Source organism: Benincasa hispida, chromosome 4 (assembly GCF_027475165.1).
Source record: "Benincasa hispida cultivar pf3 chromosome 4, pf3_genome.v1.1, whole genome shotgun sequence".
NCBI lineage: Eukaryota > Viridiplantae > Streptophyta > Magnoliopsida > Cucurbitales > Cucurbitaceae > Benincasa > Benincasa hispida.
Window position 1 is genome coordinate 44,705,974 of NC_143481.1, and position 18,562 is coordinate 44,724,535.

At 34.0% G+C, this 18,562-nt stretch overlaps 1 protein-coding gene across 3 annotated transcripts; it reads left to right on the forward strand.

Annotated features, from left to right (window-relative positions):
* Nucleotides 1-3,005: 3,005 nt before the first annotated feature.
* Nucleotides 3,006-16,008, forward strand: LOC120076859 (Regulator of chromosome condensation (RCC1) family with FYVE zinc finger domain-containing protein). Of its 3 annotated transcripts, none has more exons than XM_090313025.1 (10): nt 3,006-3,685; nt 5,100-5,186; nt 5,270-5,308; nt 6,900-6,989; nt 7,126-7,212; nt 7,313-7,432; nt 11,760-13,862; nt 13,970-14,116; nt 14,489-15,009; nt 15,569-16,008. In XM_090313025.1, exons 7-10 carry the CDS (start codon nt 11,937-11,939, stop codon nt 15,729-15,731), a joined length of 2,757 nt encoding a protein of 918 aa, XP_090169151.1. In that variant the 5' UTR covers nt 3,006-3,685; nt 5,100-5,186; nt 5,270-5,308; nt 6,900-6,989; nt 7,126-7,212; nt 7,313-7,432; nt 11,760-11,936; the 3' UTR covers nt 15,732-16,008. The 3 variants fall into 3 exon arrangements, with proteins under 3 accessions (XP_090169151.1, XP_038886735.1, XP_090169150.1); XM_090313024.1 differs by lacking the exon at nt 5,270-5,308 and adding an exon at nt 4,416-4,552 and having other exon boundaries at nt 3,106-3,685; XM_039030807.2 differs by lacking the exon at nt 5,270-5,308 and having other exon boundaries at nt 3,063-3,685.
* The last annotated feature ends 2,554 nt before the right edge of the window (nt 16,009-18,562 follow it).

An 18,562-nucleotide genomic window follows, 5' to 3' on the forward strand; every position in this document is an offset into this window, starting at 1 on the left:
GAAAAATAACAGCAAAATTAAAATAAAACGGTAAAACCAGAAACACAATAATTTACATGAAAAACTCCCAACTTGTAGAAAAACCACGACCCATTTTAAAGAAATTTGTGGAAAACTGTTACCGTCACACATAATAATTTTCCCTCCCAATTTCTCTGGTAATGGACTGAGAGAGATGAGAATGATGAAGATGAAGGGAGAGGAGAGAGAAGAATAGTGAGGAGGGAGAAATATCCACAAATAAAATTTAATTTAATAAAAGGGCCTAATTACAACTACTTAGAAACTACAAAAGGGCAATTGATCAAATTGAAAGTTTAGGATTCTGGCTCTTATTTTTTACATTCGTCTTGTGACTTCTTCATGATCAAATTTATAGTTGTTGTATATTTTGGTACAATAATTATGGATATAGATATTGAATATTTAACTTCAAGAGGAAGGGTCTTAGATATTAATTACGGTAGAACTATCTTCACTATACTAAATTGATAGTCATATAGTAGCATCATTATTAAAGTAATTTGAGTTAAGAGAAAATACATATTCATCGTGGATTACATGCATAATTTATGTACTGATTAATATTATTATAACTTTTTTAAGAATATAAATGTATTTTCTCGTCGTTAAAATGAAAACGTAAAGAAATTGCTCGATGAGTTTTCGGACATTAATACTAGATTGTAATATGAAAATAAATAAGCACAAAAAGTTAATTTGTGATGCATACACAGAGGAATAATTTTGATTTATACAACAATTTTATTTTATGAATTAGACAAGCAAATACAATAAATAAAAACAATACTAAAAAAGTATGAATCTATTCAAATTTAAGAGATAATACCGATGAATGATATTTAGTAGAATGTATCAAGTTATTGTCAAATTGATTTTTTTTTTTAAATCCCCCTAGTAATACATTGAAAATGATGATTACTATGCTTCATTTTTTAATTAACAAAAAGTCCTCCAATAGAAAGGATTTAAAAATCAATAGATCGACCTAAATCCGTAAATTTTATACCTTTTTAGATTGATGTTCTAAGTGTTTAAAAATATGCTTGCATTCTTGAATAAAATAAAGTGAATAACGCTCATGGAGGGATGCAACCCTTTTTTAATCAAGAAAATATTAAATTATAAGTTTAATTTGATTGTATTTTTACTTTATGTCTTCTCAAACTTCAAAAATGGATTAATAGATTCTTAAACCGTCAATTTTATGTCTAATAGATATCTGATATTTAAAAAGTATGTAATAGGTTCTTAAACATATCTGTTTTATGTACAATATAGATCATGACCTATTCAATACATAGATTTTTTAATTCACATATCTATTATACACAAACATTAAAAGGAAAATGTTTTATTAGACATACAATTCAAATTTATACATAAGACATTAATTAGTTTTTAAAAAAGTTAGAGTATATCATAAACTTATTAGACGATAATAAAAGTTTGTAAACCTGTTAGACATTTTCAAAGGTTAGAGATCTACCTTGTATAAAATTAAAATTTCAGAGATATATTAAATACTCATAAAGTTTAGACTAAATAGACAACCAACATTTTAGATAATCAACAAAATATTAGGGTATAGGTCTAATATAGCATATTTATCTCAATTTATAAGTATGGCTAAGTCAATTCACAAATTAAAATGAAATTAGTTTGATTTTCTTTTGAAAAATTTTTTGGTTTGGACTATTTTCAAATAAAGAAAAATGAATTAACTTATTTATTAATATAACAAAATTTAATTTACATCAACGATAAACATTTATTAATATTAATGATAAGCGTCTATCACGATCTATCATTGTGCTATGCTTGAAAATATTTGTTATCAGTTTTACTATTTAAATCAATTAACTAGTGAAAATATTATCAATTGAGATTAATTTAACTTTATTCATAAAATAAAATATTGATAAAACATAAATCCTTATAATAATAAGATTGCAATGCATCATTTCTATAAAAAAGACACTATATGATAAAATATTAAAATCAATCAATTCAAGAATAATTCATCTTAAATAGTTCAATATTGGCTCCACATTTGTTTTTTTAAATTTTTTTTTTTAAAGTCAAATACAAAACCAAATAAAATATATAATTAATCAAGATTAATTTGACTGAAACAAACCTCCATTTCAATATGAATAAAAGAAAACTAGTCAGATGTAAAATAAATAAAACATAAATTAGAAAATTTAAATAAATAATAATAATAATAATAATAATAATAATAATAGTTCTCATAAAAAAAAAGAAAATAATAATAATAACCAAGAAGTTTTACATTAATTAAATATCACTCGATGTTTTTTATATCTTTTATAAATATCCCTAAAATATAAAAAAACATCATCTATAAATTTGATCCTAACAACAAATCTATAATTTAATTTTAAAATAAAATCAACATAAATTTTAATTTTTTATATAAAAATATCTATCTTGATATTTTATATATGCATAAAATTGAAATACCGACATTCTTGGTGTATATATATATGTGTTTGTTATATTTTCTTCTAAAGAAAAATATAAATTTATTCTAATAGCAATAGACTATAATCCACCATAAATTATAAAACCAATCTAATGCAAAAATCATTACTTTAATTATGATTTTTATAGACAACTTTAATTATGAATTTGTTTTGTTGCAAATGTGTCAGTTGGTTTCATGATATCAATTTCTCATTAATTAAAAAAAATTAAAATAATATGATAAATACAAATGTTTATGAAAGATATAAACATAAATGTAAGTAACCTGAAAGTCATACAATTCAAATGTATAGTCAACTCCATTAGAATATACATATTTGATTTACTTTTTGTTAAATCCTAAATATTGAAAATTAATTTTGAATTTTGTAAATACGGAATAAAATTTGAGAGATTTTTTAAAATTAGAATATATGGATTTAAAATTGGATTCTCTTGGCAGGTACTTTCCTCCTTCACTATCCGGTAAATATGGTGTTTAAGAAAATTGCTATTTTATTTATTTAATTATTAATTTTAATATAAGTTTCCTTTTATTTATTTATTTTATTTTTTTGGTTTCTTCTTTTTCCCGTCTTTGACTCTGTACTTTTACAGACTTCCTTCCGACTACGTCTTTTTTTTTCCCTCTCTCTAGGCTCCTTGTCTCCTCCGTCCGGTTCTGGCTTTGTTCCGTCACCGGCGGTCTGAGGACTTGAGTTTTTCGCCGTCGGAAGCGGTTTCATTGCCGCGAAGCCATCTTTGCTTGCTGAGAAACTGCTTTGGAGGCTATATTTCAGTTTTTGTTTCTCATTCTAAGAGTTTAAGCCGAGGCTATGAGGATGTTTTTGATTCAGTGTTTCGAATGGAGTTTCTAGGACTTTGCCTTCGAAGGAGTGACAGATCTACAAGGCTTTTGGAGAAGGACGAGGGGGAGAGAGCTGTGAAATTTTGTTTTTGTTTGTCATTAGTGAGTTTTAGAGAAAGAGAGAGAGGAAGCTCTGCGGTGGGCCTGATGTGACCGTTGATGTTAGTGTACGGAAGATTTAGTCGCCGTATAGGATGACCGGAGAGCGGCGGAGTGATCAGAGCGGGTGGTGGCGTTTTGGTGAATTTTTCACATGGAATGGCAGATCCTTTTAGCTATGCAAATGCCGACCGTGATATCGAGCAGGTCTTCTTATTCCTCTCTGTTTGCGCGTTTTATCTTCAGTCCGAGCTTTATTTTTTTTGGGTCCCGATTTTCTTGCGTTGGATTTCTTCTTTTTATCCCAAACTTCATCTATTTATTTTTCCAACGTCATTATCTGAATTTTCGGAATTGTTGGGATGTTCTTGGTCATAATCGAATCGTGGAAGAGAAAGGAATTCGTGATATTTTCTCTGTACTACACGATTTCATTTGCGCTCTTCATCTCTCTCTACATTGACTAAAATCTGTTAGATATACGAAATCGTAGGTCTGTGTTCTTAGGGACATTCTGAACATATTGACGGGCTGATTGAATTACTTTGAAATTGAACTTTTCCGACCAACTTAGAGGCAATAAAGAGAACTATTTCGAATCCAATCTTGTTCCATGTTCAATTCCTATATTAAGTTTACAGACTTGACTTCGACAAAATAGCGAGGGGAAAATACATGCAATTTAGGGATGTTATATTGCTTTATGTTTTCATTAAATTAAAAACATTGGGAATGTTTATCAACATTTTTTTTCTTTCAAAAGATACAATACCCTACACTAGTCAGATATTTCATTGGGAAGAGTTATTTGGAGATTTATTTTTCTTATACAATTGAGAGATTGTTAGCTGGGTCTATTATGTTTAAGTTTTTTTTCCCTACTTTGGGATGAGAATGAAGAGTGCGAACTAATTGTAATTTCTTTCTTGCTGCTCAGATATTTAACATTCCCTTAATTGTATAACAAAATGACTTGCTTCCTTCTACAATTGCCCACTGATGACTGTGGGAGTACTTCTTCAGCTTTGTATTTAATCTAGCTCTGAACTTTTGAACTCCTCGTGCCTCATTTTAGTAAGTACACTGGCGTGATATATAAAATTGTTAGAAGTTAAGTTATAAACAATTCAAAACAGAATAATGTAATGGATTTAACAGCTAATCTTGGTAACTGAACATATGCTGATTAGCCATGGCCACTTTTGAGTTTGTAAAGCTGTAAGAGTCACCTGGATGCCAATACTCATAACTGACTATTAGTAAATTTCTGAAGTGAATCAAGTTATGCTCCTGAGTTTTTCAAAGATTGACTGGCAATGTTATTTTTGTTAAACAATCTGTTATAGAATTTCTGCCTTTTTTAAAACTGATCTTTGATGGATGGTCATGTGATTTTTGAGCACTTAATGCTGTAGGCTAAGGGAGTTATGGTACTTTTGCTTTCTTTTCCTTTTTCGTCTCCAATATTTCCATTTTTTTACTTCTTCAACCCCATTGTGAAGCTGAAACCAAAATCCTGCAACTTCTAATTTCTTGCTCTGCCATTGTCCAATATCCACATTTTCTTATAATTTGATTTTCCTCTTTGTGGTAGTTTCACAAGGTTGATATCATCTTGCAGGCATTAATTGCATTGAAGAAGGGTGCTCAACTACTAAAATATGGTCGTAAAGGAAAGCCGAAGTTCTGTCCATTTAGGCTTTCTAGTGTGAGTTTGGTTCCAATAATGATTTCACTTAGTCTTATAAAAATTTTATATCCCTTAGACATTTTTCTTTTCTGTTCTGGCAGTTACCAAATTAGCTAATTATTATCGATGAAAAATCTGTGGTAATATTTGCCAATCTCTCTTTGCAATTCTTTTTCGTTGCTGCTATAGTGACTTATTCAATTGATAAAACTTGATAATTTTCTTGCAAGAAACTAGGGATCAATTTTTTTGTGATTTAAATACTAGGATAGAGTCGAAGAACATGATTCATTTTTATGTTTTGCCGGCAGTGGTAGTTCACGGATTAGTTGAGAAATTAAGCTTGATCAAAATGTGATGTCGGGAAATTCTAATACTATTAGTGATCTAATGCATATCATTCTTCATTTCACAAGTTTAAGAACCTGGTAACTCAAATTTCTATATTCGTTTCAATCATTGTTTTCACTCCATATTGAATGAAATGTTATTCAATTTAGTGGCATCTTTTTTCTTTTTAGTTCAATGAGATGTAGAAGTAGAAATTTGAACCTCTAATATTTTGGTTGAGGGTAGTATATGTAGTTGAAAAAATGCCTCCCACTTAAAACATAAGAATAAACAAAGAAAATAATAAAAATAAGAACGTAAGAATTTATGTATAGAACTCTAAAACAGAGAAAAACCATGACCCACTATAAAGAAATTCAACTATGTGAAAAATTATTACAATCATGCAAAATTCCTTTCCCGATCCCAATTACATGAAAAACTCTCCTAGAGCTTTGTACATTTGTACCATTTTTCCACTCTCAAAGAAGAGACTACAATAAGGAAATTTAACTAGAGTTAGTACACGAAGTTTAAATCATTTTAATTGGGACGATTTAAAACCAAAACATGAGCTCCTTTTATAATACTTGGAGCCCATCACTTTCTCATATCTTTCATATGTGAAAATTATGTTATAATTTTTTTTGTCAAAAACCTTATATATATCTTCTCAACTTGTTGAGTTATGCTTAGGTTGATTGTTTACTGACTTTCTATTTACAAGAAAGTTATTATGTAACTGGGATCATGATTTTAAATAGGTAGTTCATTATCTTCAAGAAAGTGAGTTGTTACAGCAACTTTTGGCTGCAATGCATTTTGATGAAATCTTGCAACCTAGTATGATAATAATCTGCGTGTTTGGTATACATTATGTTCTTTGGATTCTGTATGAGAGGCTGAAGGAGAAAAGAAAAGAATCTTAATGATCTTGACTTCATGTGGATGCACATATGGACAAGTCGGTTGTCAACTAAATTGCATAACTTATGACGCCATTTAAATTCTTGTGAACTAAATTGTATACACTCATGAGCATAAATGTAGGTACCCATACAATAACATTAAAAGAAACACTAAAATTTGATGTGCTTTTGTGGTGTTGTCACCTTGTGCTGGAATTATCTTGCAAGGTAGGTCCAACATTGTGAAAACTATGTTGTTATTGGCTTGGTGCACAATGGTACGAAAGGAGCTTTATTTGTTTTGTAAATGACACGTCGTAAATAAGGAATGTATGGTAACATATCTCTTCTATGGGAAGTTTAATATTGGAGTCTGGAGCAAGGAAGAGATTAGATTTAAAGTTGTCAAGTCTGTACAGTTACAGTTTTTTCAGCTTAGTGGCTTGATAGAATTCCTCGAGTTATTACTATTGATTTTTCTTCCTCTGTTTAGGATGAATCTTCCTTGATCTGGATTTCAAGTAAGGGTGAAAGAAGTTTGAAGTTAGCTTCAATCTCACAAATTATACCTGGACAAAGAACTGTAAGATATTAATTTATTGGTTATCACTCTAAATGCGCAGCTGTAGTAATTATTTTCCTACTTTATGCTATTAGCACACATTATTACTTAATTCTTTCTTTGATATTTATGTTACTATTACCTTGAATTCCTATAGGCTGTCTTCGAACGATATCTTCGTCCAGAAAAGGATTACTTATCATTCTCTCTTATATACAACAACGGGAAGCGATCCCTTGATCTGGTTGATGATGAACATTTTTGCACTATTTGTATTTTAAAAGCTATTATCTTTTACTGGTCTTTTGATTTGATGCTAATGGTGATGTGTTCTTGCTCCTTAGATTTGTAAGGATAAAGTTGAGGCAGAGGCTTGGATTTCAGGCCTGAAAGCTTTAATAGCATCTGGTCAAGGTGGGCGTTCCAAAATTGATGGCTGGAGTGATGGAGGCCTCTATCTTGATGTAAACTCTTTTGCTTGAAAGCCTTTTATAGATTATTGTATTTGCTTTATTATTTCCTAGATTGCTTTGCTAATTTTCTTGTTTGCTCGATGTCTGTGTTTTTTCTTTTTTGAAAACAAAAAATGAACATTATTCTTTAAGAACTTAACACTTTAGAGCACTGCAGATCAAATAATCTGCACTTCTTGTTGATAGTTGTGAATGTAGACTCGTGTTTAGTATATATTTGTCTTAATTATTATTTTTTGTACTTTCTTTTTTTGATTAATTTCCTTAGTTGGAATTTCTCTTGTATTATAATTATCCATTAATGGGTCCTTTTGAAAATGAAGAAAAACCAATATTTTCCAAAAATCTTCATGGTACCAGAGCTAAAATAAAACATTAACCCTAGTCCAACCGCTATTGTCGTCGTTGTCGTCGCCTCAGATCTTCGCCGCCATCGTTGCACAAACCCTAGCCGTTGTCATTAGATCTGCCGCCACCTTGGGAAATCCAGATCTGACGTTAGATCCATGCACCCAATTCGACATGTCTGGCGTCGTTTTCCGCTCATATTCGTCTCGATCCCATCGACGACATCGCTATACGCTGGTAATCCACCACAGACGACGATCGGAAGCCTACGATTCGTGGAATCAAATCAGTCATTCGGGGGTTGGTCTTTGCCCAAATCCGCGGCCTCCTTACATCAGATCTCATGTCTGTCGTTAGGTCTCTCCTCTTCAGGTCAACCGGTCGTTTTCAGCTCAGATCACACATCCACTGTTGGGATTCAGTTCGTTATATCCGCCGTGTTAAGATTGCTTCTACCTCCGATTAACAAACAAGGTTTCAGCCTTCAACCAGACCGATTCAGTTAGGCCGGTCCAACCAAACCGGTTTAGTCAGGTCGGTTTAGTCAAACCGGTTCAATCAGATTCGATTTCAAGTCAGCTCGTGGTGATATTGCACCGTTCATGTGTACCATTTGTTTGTTCAATCTCATTAGTTGAGTCGCTCAATATAAGTTAATCAGTCTCTTACATCATGTCAAAGCAGACAGTTACGTCATCTATAAATTTTGCTCATCAGGACATTGTCTTGCCTTGCTTCTCTGTACAACACAATAAACAAAAATTATGGATTGTGGATTATGGAGCGTCAGATCACATGATCGATGACATCGGTATTTTCCATCATTTTAAATCACACCCTGGCCATTCCTATATCTGAATAGCAAATGGGTCTCTCTCTGAGGTTACATGAATAGGGTTGATAAAATTATCAAATGATCTTCTACTCTCCAATGTTCTTTATATTCCTAAATTGAGCTGTAATTTGATGTCCATAAGCAAACTTACGAGTGACGTGAATTGTATGTCTAAATTTTATTCGAATTTGTGTGAATTTCAAGAGTTGGGTTCAGGAAAGGTGATTGACATTACTAAATAGCAAGGTGGCCCCTATCTTTTTCAAGGAAAAGATCATCCAAGTTTGTCTTTCAACCCCATGTATGAGTCTTCTTCTAATTCTGTTAGTTTCATTCCCGAGTCATGTTCTTGTTCTATGTCTTTGTCTAGTGAAAATCAAGTCATGTTATGGCACTTTCGCCTCAGTCACCCAATTTTTTTGTATCTTGAAAGGTTGTTTCCTCATCTGTTCATTAATAAAAAACCGAGTCACTTTCAGTGTGAAGTTTGTCAACTCTCCAAATATACCAGAGATCCTCATCCAATGTGCCCTACAAATCTTCAAAACCTTTTGCATTGATCCACAGTGATGTTTGGGGGCCCTCTAGAGTAAAATATATATGGAGTACGTTGGTTCATAACTTTTATTGATGACTACACTAGACTGACATGGACATATCTTATGAAGGACAAATCCGAAACATCCAGTATTTATCAATCCTTTCACTCTATGATCTCCACTTAGTTTCAAAGTAATATTCAAGTCCTTAGAACATATAATGCTCGTGACTATTTCAATTCAACTCTTGGGTCTTTTCTTTCATCTCATGGTATAGTTCACATTAGTTCATGTGTGGACACTCTTTAACAAATTAGGATTGCTGAAAGGAAAAATAGACACCTTCTTGAGGTCGCTCGTCCTCTTATGATTGCTAGTAATGTTCCTAATCTATTTTGAGGAGAAGCCATTCTTACTGCAACTTTTCTCATAAATCGAATGTCTAGTTGAGTCCTCAAATTCCAATCTCCTCGAGATGTCTTCCTCCAAATTCATTCCCAACTACAAAACTTTTCTTTGCAGTTTCCCTTTTGGGTTATTAGATGTTCCTCTTTTGTTCACGATCATTCTCCTCATCCATCTAAACTTGATCCAAAATCCATTAAGTGCATTTTTCTAGGTTATTCATTGCATCAAAAGAGGTACAAATGTTATTCCCCAATTACTAGAAAAATATACACTTCAATGGATGTTACCTTCTTTGAAAACCAACCTTTTTTCACCAAGTCTCAAATTCAGGGGGAGAATGTGCGAGAATTTGAACCATGGGAAGTTCAGTCTGCTTGTCCCATACCTCCTACTCACATCATATCCGAAGTTTTAGTTCCTTCTCTAAATGAGCTACCTAATCTCGTGTCAGTCCCACCTATTATTTTTGAACTTGAAGTCTCACGAGATTCTGAATCTAAACCTTTAGTCTCACAAAGTCGAACTCCTATTGTTTACTCGAGACGAAAAGGGGCTACCTTACAAGACTCTGAATGTCCACTACCTGAACCCGACACATCTTCTTTGAATTCCTCTTATGAGAACATCACTTTTATGGTGCCTTTGATTGATGACACATCACTACCAATTGCTCAACGGAAAGGTGTTGGAAGTTGTATTAGCCATCCAATTGAAACATATGTGGCATATGGAAAATTAAATTTGTCATATAAAGCCTTCATAACTTAGTTGGACAATATTCAAATTCCACATAATATCCAAGATGCATTTAAGGATCCTAAGTGGAAAAAGGCTGCAAGTGAGGAAATTAAAGCTCTTGAAAGTAATGAAACGTGGACCCTCACAAAACTTCCTCCTGGAAAGAACCCTGTTGGCTACAAATGGATTTTCACAGTTAAATACAAGTCAGATGACAGTGTTGAAAGATTCAAAGCAAGACTTGTGACTAAAGACTTCACTCAATCATAGGTATCAATTATCAGGAAACTTTTGCTTTTGTTGTTAAATTGTTTACTGTTCGTGTCCTTTTATCTTTAGCAGTAAATCAAGATTGGTCCCTTCATCAACTTGCTGTCAAAAATGCCTTTTTGAATGGTGATCTCGAAGAAGAAGTTTATATGCAAATTCCTCCTAGAATGGAAAATGAGTCTAACAAAGGCTTGGTATGCAAGTTGAGAAAGTCTTTATATGAATTAAATCAGTCTCCTTGTGCTTGGTTTGATAGATTTGCCAAAGTTATGGTTAAAAGTGGTTATCATCAATGTCAAGCTGATCATACTCTATTTGTGAAATCTGCAAATAACAAAACTTGCCATCCTGATTGTATATGTAGATGACATCATCATCATTGGAAATGATCTATGGGAGATCCTTAATTTGAAAAAGATGCTTGCAACTGTATTTGAAATTAAAGACTTGGGAAGTTTGAGATATTTTTAGGAATGGAGGTGGCGAGATCTAAAGATGGCATTGTCATCTCTCAACGAAAATATATCCTTGACTTGCTAAAGGAGATTGGAATTCTGGGGTGTAGACCCGCTGAAACACCTATGGATCCAAATTTAGGCCAAGACCAAATGGGTCCTTTTGAAAATGAAGAAAAACCAATATTCTCCAAAAATCTTCAGTGAATATGGCCAATTCTTTGCCAGCTTCCTTGGCCTTGAGTGGGTCATTGCTTAAGTTCAAATTTGTAACCGATCAGTGCAAGATAAATTCAATTAAAATGGAGATGCAGCTTCAAGAGAATGAAGATTATTCCGCCACTACTGCCCATGTATGGTGAGAATAACCTAAGATTTCTGAAGAAGCAAAAGTGTAGAGAAGAGGCATTGAGACAAGACAACAACAGAAACTGGGACATTGGAACTAAATAGTGACTCTGTGCAGTCTGCGCTTGCATTCCCTTTTTCTTCTTAATTTACTGAGACTGATGTAATAGTCCTGATACCATGATGCACAACTCTAAAAGTTCATTCCCTGTAATTTTAATTTTAATTGTTGGTTTTAATAAACTTCCAGTTTTAAATCATTCATTTATTGGCTCCTCTATAATACACACTATCCTTTATAAGCGGTATTGCATAATATTATATTGCATGTAGCTTGGATCTCCATTTTAATATATGGTTTGCTGATGTCATTTCAGGAAAGTTGTGAATTGACTTCAAATAGTCCAAGTGACAGTTCGCACAGCGTGAATAGAGACAATAGCTCTCCAGAAGTTTTTGTCAGTTTCAACGCAAATATATCTCTGAAGACTTCTCAACCTGAAAATTACATTGCAAAGTCTGAAAGAGTTCATGCATCACTAAACCAAACAAATATGCAAGTAAAGGGATCTAGTTCTGATGTTATGCGAGTTAGTGTTTCAAGTGCTCCCAGCACCTCTAGTCATGGGTCTGCACCCGATGATTGTGATGCTCTAGGTGATGTATACATATGGGGCGAGATTGTTGGTGACAATATTGTGAAGATTGGGGCCGAAAAAAATAGTAGTTACGTGACCTTGAGGACAGATGTGCTTCTGCCCAGACCTTTGGAGTCTAACATTGTTTTAGACATACATCATATTGCCTGTGGGGTTAGGCATGCTGCCTTAGTGACAAGGCAAGGGGAAGTTTTTACGTGGGGTGAGGAATCTGGAGGCCGCCTTGGCCATGGTGTGGTGAAGGATGTAATTCAACCTCGTATGGTTGAATCCTTGGCAGCTAGTAGTATTGATTTTGTTGCTTGTGGGGAGTTCCATACATGTGCTGTTACAATAACTGGGGAACTTTATACATGGGGTGATGGTACCCACAATGCAGGGCTTCTTGGTCATGGCAGTGATGTCAGCCACTGGATACCCAAGAGAGTCTCTGGTCCGCTTGAAGGATGTCAAGTTACTTCAGTTACATGTGGTCCATGGCATACAGCTCTGATAACGATGATGGGTCAGCTTTTTACATTTGGTGATGGAACATTTGGTGCACTGGGCCACGGTGACAGAGAAAATATTTCATATCCAAAAGAAGTGGAATCTTTATCAGGCCTGAGGACAATTGCTGTTGCATGTGGGGTGTGGCATACTGCTGCTGTAGTTGAAGTTATTGGGACACAATCTAGTTCGAGCATTTCATTGGGTAAAATATTTACGTGGGGTGATGGAGATAAAAATCGTCTGGGGCATGGAGATAAGGAGCCCAGGCTTAAACCCACATGTGTGCCGGCACTAATCGATTATGATTTTCACAAAGTTGCTTGTGGTCACAGCATTACCGTTGGTTTGACCACTTCAGGGCAAGTTTTCTCAATGGGAAGTACTGTTTATGGACAACTTGGGAATCCCAGTGCAGATGGAAAGATACCTTGCTTGGTAGAGGATAAGCTTTTTGGGGAATCTGTTGAAGAAGTTTCATGTGGTGCATATCATGTGGTGGTATTAACGTCGAAAAATGAAGTTTATACATGGGGAAAGGGTGCGAATGGGAGATTGGGCCATGGTGATGTTGAAGATCGGAAGACACCAACTTTGGTAGAAGCTTTGAAGGACAGGCATGTGAAATATATAGCATGTGGTTCAAATTACACAGCTGCCATTTGTCTTCACAAATGGGTTTCTAGTGCTGAGCAGTCACAGTGCTCTGCTTGCAGACAGGCATTTGGGTTTACACGGAAGAGACACAACTGCTATAATTGTGGACTTGTGCACTGCCACTCTTGCAGTTCAAGAAAAGCATTAAGAGCAGCACTTGCGCCTAATCCCGGCAAACTATATCGTGTATGTGATTCATGTTATGCAAAACTGATTAAGGCAGCAGAAGCTATTAATAATAATAGGAAAAATGCCATGCCTCGCCTCTCAGGTGAGAATAAGGATAGGATTGATAAGACTGATATGAAAATATCGAAGTCAGTTCCTTCCAACTTGGATTTGATAAAGCAATTAGACAACAAAGCGGCTAAACAAGGAAAGAAGGCTGATACCTTCTCCCTTGTCCGATCCTCTCAAGCACCTTCATTATTGCAGCTTAGAGATGTTGTATTATCAACTGCTGTTGATCTGCGACGGACAGCTCCCAAACCGGTCCTCACTGCTTCTGGAGTAAGTTCTAGATCCGTGTCACCTTTCTCCAGGAAACCAAGCCCTCCTCGATCTGCCACTCCTGTTCCTACAGCATCTGGACTTTCCTTTTCCAAAAGTATAACCGATAGTTTGAAGAAAACAAATGATCTTTTGAATCATGAAGTGCTTAAACTGCGTTCACAGGTAAGCCATTATCCTCCCCCCCACCCCCAAGAACTGGTTCTTTGCACTATTTGGTGGATTTGGTTTCTTGACTGAGTATGATCTTCTGTTGATGTCTAATAATCCAGGTTGAGAGCCTGAGGCAGAAATGTGAACTCCAGGAACAGGAGCTTCAGAAATCTTTAAAGAAAACACGAGAAGCTATGGCCGTGGCTGCTGAGGAATCTGGTAAATCTAAAGCAGCTAAAGAAGTCATCAAGTTACTAACTGCTCAGGTCATTTTCTTTTTAATATATTTTCCCTATTCTACAAACCTGGCTATCTCTGGACCTTCACGTTGATCTTTGTTCGAGTTCAAAGAGTAGAATGCATTAAAATTACTATGAACAATCATTTTGACAATATCATGCAGTAAAGCATGCGGTCATCTCTGATGAATAAAATACTAATTCATAAAGAATTAACTTGTTGCTGTTTTTGTAATTGAATGAATGAAATAAGAGGAAATGGCATGGGCTTCTAATCTAATAGGAATATTCTCTATGTTATTATTGGGTTTCTTTCTTCCGCAATGCTTAAACATCCCGAGAAATGTTTTAAAAATAATACTTGTTCTAATAATTGATTATATCCTATAATTGCTCCAGCTTAAAGATATAGCTGAGAGGTTGCCACCTGGAGTATATGATGCTGAGAAAATGAGATCAGTTCATCTTTCAAATGGTTTGGAGTCAAATGGCGGCTACCATTTGAGTATGAATGGAGAGCGTCATTCACGATCTGATTCAGTTAGCAGCTACTCCTGTGCATCTCCAACGGCATCTGAAGCTGCTGCTTGGCAAGGAAGCTATGGCACAACTCATTCATATAGGGAGCTTTCTGGAACGAATGGAAGTACTCTTCAACAAGATAGAATTGACAGTCGAGATTCTAGACTTCCAAATAGCGGAGGTGCTCAGCCAGTTAGCAGTAGTGCATCGGTGGCAGCTGTTGGCAAGGAGTCTGAGTCCTTACAAGATGGTGACAATAATTCTAAAACCAAAACGTCTCTACTGGTTAATGCTACTCAAGTTGAGGCTGAATGGATTGAACAATATGAGCCTGGTGTATATATTACTCTTGTGGCTCTGCGGGATGGTACTCGAGATCTAAAACGTGTGCGCTTCAGGTGATGTTTCTTTTCCTTGTTTCTTTTTAGGTTTCAGCATCTAGAAATACAGTGATCTTTGTCTCTTTGGTGTGACTTGAAATTTGACTAGTTCCAATGTAATTATTGGGTGAGAATATGCAATCCATGTGCTGAAGCTCCCTATTTGTAAAATGAGTTTTATTTGGGCTCTAGAAAATTATTTAAAAAAGGAAGCCTCCATGATATGTAGATCGTGCACATATAGATCAAAACTAATTTTTGTCAACTCTTTTACAATTATTTACAATTACAGTGCCCAATAATACATTGTGTTAGTTCCTCTTTGGGAGGGAGTTTGCTTACTCCTGTCCTTAGGTTACCCTTTCTGTGGATTTAATATACTCCTTTGGGAGGGGGGGAGTGGGGGAATTGTAGGGCAGGGACACCCTTCGACAGATTATTTTCTTGAAAAATGACTCTAAACTATGTCAATTTCATGGTTTTTCTCATCTGATAGTCAGTGTTAGAATCTGAGGTGTAGTGTATAGAAAGCTGCAATGCACTGTTCTTAAAATGTGTATTATAATTGCATTTACAGCCGGAGAAGATTTGGAGAGCATCAAGCAGAAAATTGGTGGTCAGAGAACCGTGAGAAGGTATATGAGAGATATAATGTACGCAGCTCGGACAAGTCTTCAGTTTCGGGACTGGCATCGCAAAGGGCGGACGATGCAGTGTCAATAGCTTCCCAGCAATTATAGCAAAGGGGAGAATCAATCCACTGCCAGTCCTACTCCAAGCCATTTTATGTCAGTTACAATACTTGTGATGATTTTGAAGATGAGCAAGAAATGGTACAAAAAGGAAGTAGAATCCTTAGCCCTTTGTTTATAACGTTCTTTCCTTCTAACCCTTTCGTTCTCAAAATTATTTTGTCCAATTTATTTATGGGTTACCTACCCCCTTACGACCTGTTGAATCTTTAGTGTATATAAAATCATCCATTAAGATTATAGCAGTCAAAGAAAATTTTGTTTCTTTGTTTTTTTGTTATCATCCCCAAAAAAAAAAAAAAAAAAAAAAAAAAAAAGAAGAAGAGAGAGAATAAGAAAAAAAATTTCTTATTAGCTTGTCTCTAAAATCAGAAATTGGTCATTTGGCAGCTGTAATGTTGGTTGTCTTTGTCTTTGTCGCTCATGGACTGAAGTTGATCATGTCAATATCTTTGCTGACATAACCATGAGCTCCTTTTTTTAACCTTTATACAGAGGAAAGAACCGTCTCTTTTGTGTTTTTCCTTTGTAATAGGTTTGATGCTGTCCACTCGCTCTTGACCTTCAAACCAAATCCAGGAAAAAGGGAGAAGAGAGAGGAAACATTCTGTCAAATTTAGTGGCGGATCTAGAGATCTAGAAATTTTGCTGGGACTTCACCTAGAATTTGATTAAAAAAAAAAAAAAAACTTTGAGGTTGTTTGGTACACCAATTTTAAGTGGGTGTGAACAACTCAATTTCAATAGTAAGTACTATTGAATTTAGTAACTGAACCGTCTCATCTTTTTTACTTTTCATATTTATTGAAGAACTCTATTTTTCCCTATATATTTACTTTTCATATTGATGAGTAACTTCATCTTTTCATTTTATTCTATTTTTCACAGTTATTGATGATCTCTATCTTATAACTCCACACCTCAATCACAAATTTACTAATTTCAACATATTCCTTTAGACTTATTAACTTCACTTAATGTGTCAAATGCTCTCTTTATAAGTAATCAATTCTTGAATTTATAAATTGACTGATTGATTAATTTATTATATCACAATTGTCCTTTATGATATTTCATGTTAGAAAATTGATGCACAATAATTTAATTATCTATCTTATCAAAGAAATCTTTCTTAAATGAAGATGATAATCTCATTCCTTTTCTTTATAATCTTTATTTAAATTTTAAATTAAATCTAAAATTATATATATATATATATAAAACAAAAGAATTAAAATATAAAATAAGAATAATGAAATCTAAATATATATAAGTTTTGAATATATCTAGAACAATGTATTTTTATATCATATATTTTTTTTTCTTTTTTAATTGTAATTATAATTATAGATGAAAAAAACTTTATTTAAGTAATAAAAATTTGAATATATTACAAAAAATAATCTATTCATAAAACGAACCAGAAATAAACACACACACATATATATATTTTGATAATTTTAAAAAAGATTTGTTTGGCCTTAATTAGGAAAAAAATAATAATAATCTAAGCTGGAAGTTTTTCTTTTCTTTTCTTTTTTCTTTTCCTTTTTTGGAGGGGGACAGGAGGGAAGCGCTTAATTAGTTTTGTGTGTTTTTCTAATATATATAAAGTTTTTATTAAATATAGTTAAAAAAACAATTTGGTCCTTAAACTTATATAAAAGTAACAATTTAGTCCATGAACTTTGAATTATAACAATTTAGTCCATGTATTTTCAATCTTGTAACAATCTAGTCCTTCAACTATAGTACGTAACGATTTAGTTTTTGTATTTTCAAATTTGTAACAATTTAATCTATAACGTAAAAAAATTTATCAAAATTATATGTCAATTTTTATTATCTTATGATGTAGACTTTGTATTTTATAAAAATATCGAGTTTCTAATTAGTTTATCGATTTATTTATGTAAGAAATCTCACTAAATATTAACATTAATTTCTTTAATAATGACTGAATTGTTACAAATTTTAAAGTACAAGATTAAATTGTAATTGAAAGTTTATAAACTAAATCGTTATAAACCAAAGTTCAGAAACTAAATTATTACTTTTACCAAAATTTAGGAGCTAAAGAGTGATTTTTAACCCTGAGAATATTTAGTGGATGAACAACATCCTAAAGAGGTTTTTGGCTCATCAACATGAGTTGAGTTGAGTTGGTATCATATACCAACTTATTGTTTGGCCCACCAACTTTAAATGTTGGTGGAGTTGAGTTGGTATATTTTACCAACCCACCCAAACTCTCCCTTCTTTCCATATTTTCAACGGTTCCACCCATTAGCCACTATCACACTCTGAGAACTAACTTCGAACTCCGACAATCATCTTCAATGACAACTCTGGCGACTAACTCTGGGCTTCGATAACAACTTCCAATGACAACTCTGACGACCAATTCGGGTTTCGAAAACTACCTTCGATGACAATTCTTGCGACAAAATCTGAACTCCGACAAACACTTCCGATGACACTCCGTTGACCAACTCCGAGCTCCGAAAACCTTCACGCGACCAATACTAACAACCAATTCTAGCCTCCGAAAACCACCTCTAGTGACCCAACTTCGACGACCACCTTCGCGCTATTAACTCTGACAACCAATTGACTTCAACAACAAACTCCAATGACCAACTCCGACAACTGCCTTCATAGGCTCCGATAACCACCTCCGATTACAAACTCCTTTGAAAATCACGTTCGATGATCACCTTTGAGAGAACAACTCCAACAACCAACTCAAGGCTTCGACAACCAACTCTAATACCACCTTTATGTGACTAACTTCGGGCTTCAATAGTCACCTCCGACTA

What these genes read in the sequence shown, in the direction of transcription:
- LOC120076859 (XM_039030807.2), top strand. Translation starts at nt 3,638, where the DNA reads ATGGCAGATCCTTTTAGCTATGCAAATGCCGACCGTGATATCGAGCAG. An exon ending in CCGACCGTGATATCGAGCAG is followed by an intron (nt 3,686 to 5,099) that starts GTCTTCTTATTC and finishes ATCATCTTGCAG; the next exon opens with GCATTAATTGCATTGAAGAA. An exon ending in TCAAGTTACTAACTGCTCAG is followed by an intron (nt 14,117 to 14,488) that starts GTCATTTTCTTT and finishes TAATTGCTCCAG; the next exon opens with CTTAAAGATATAGCTGAGAG.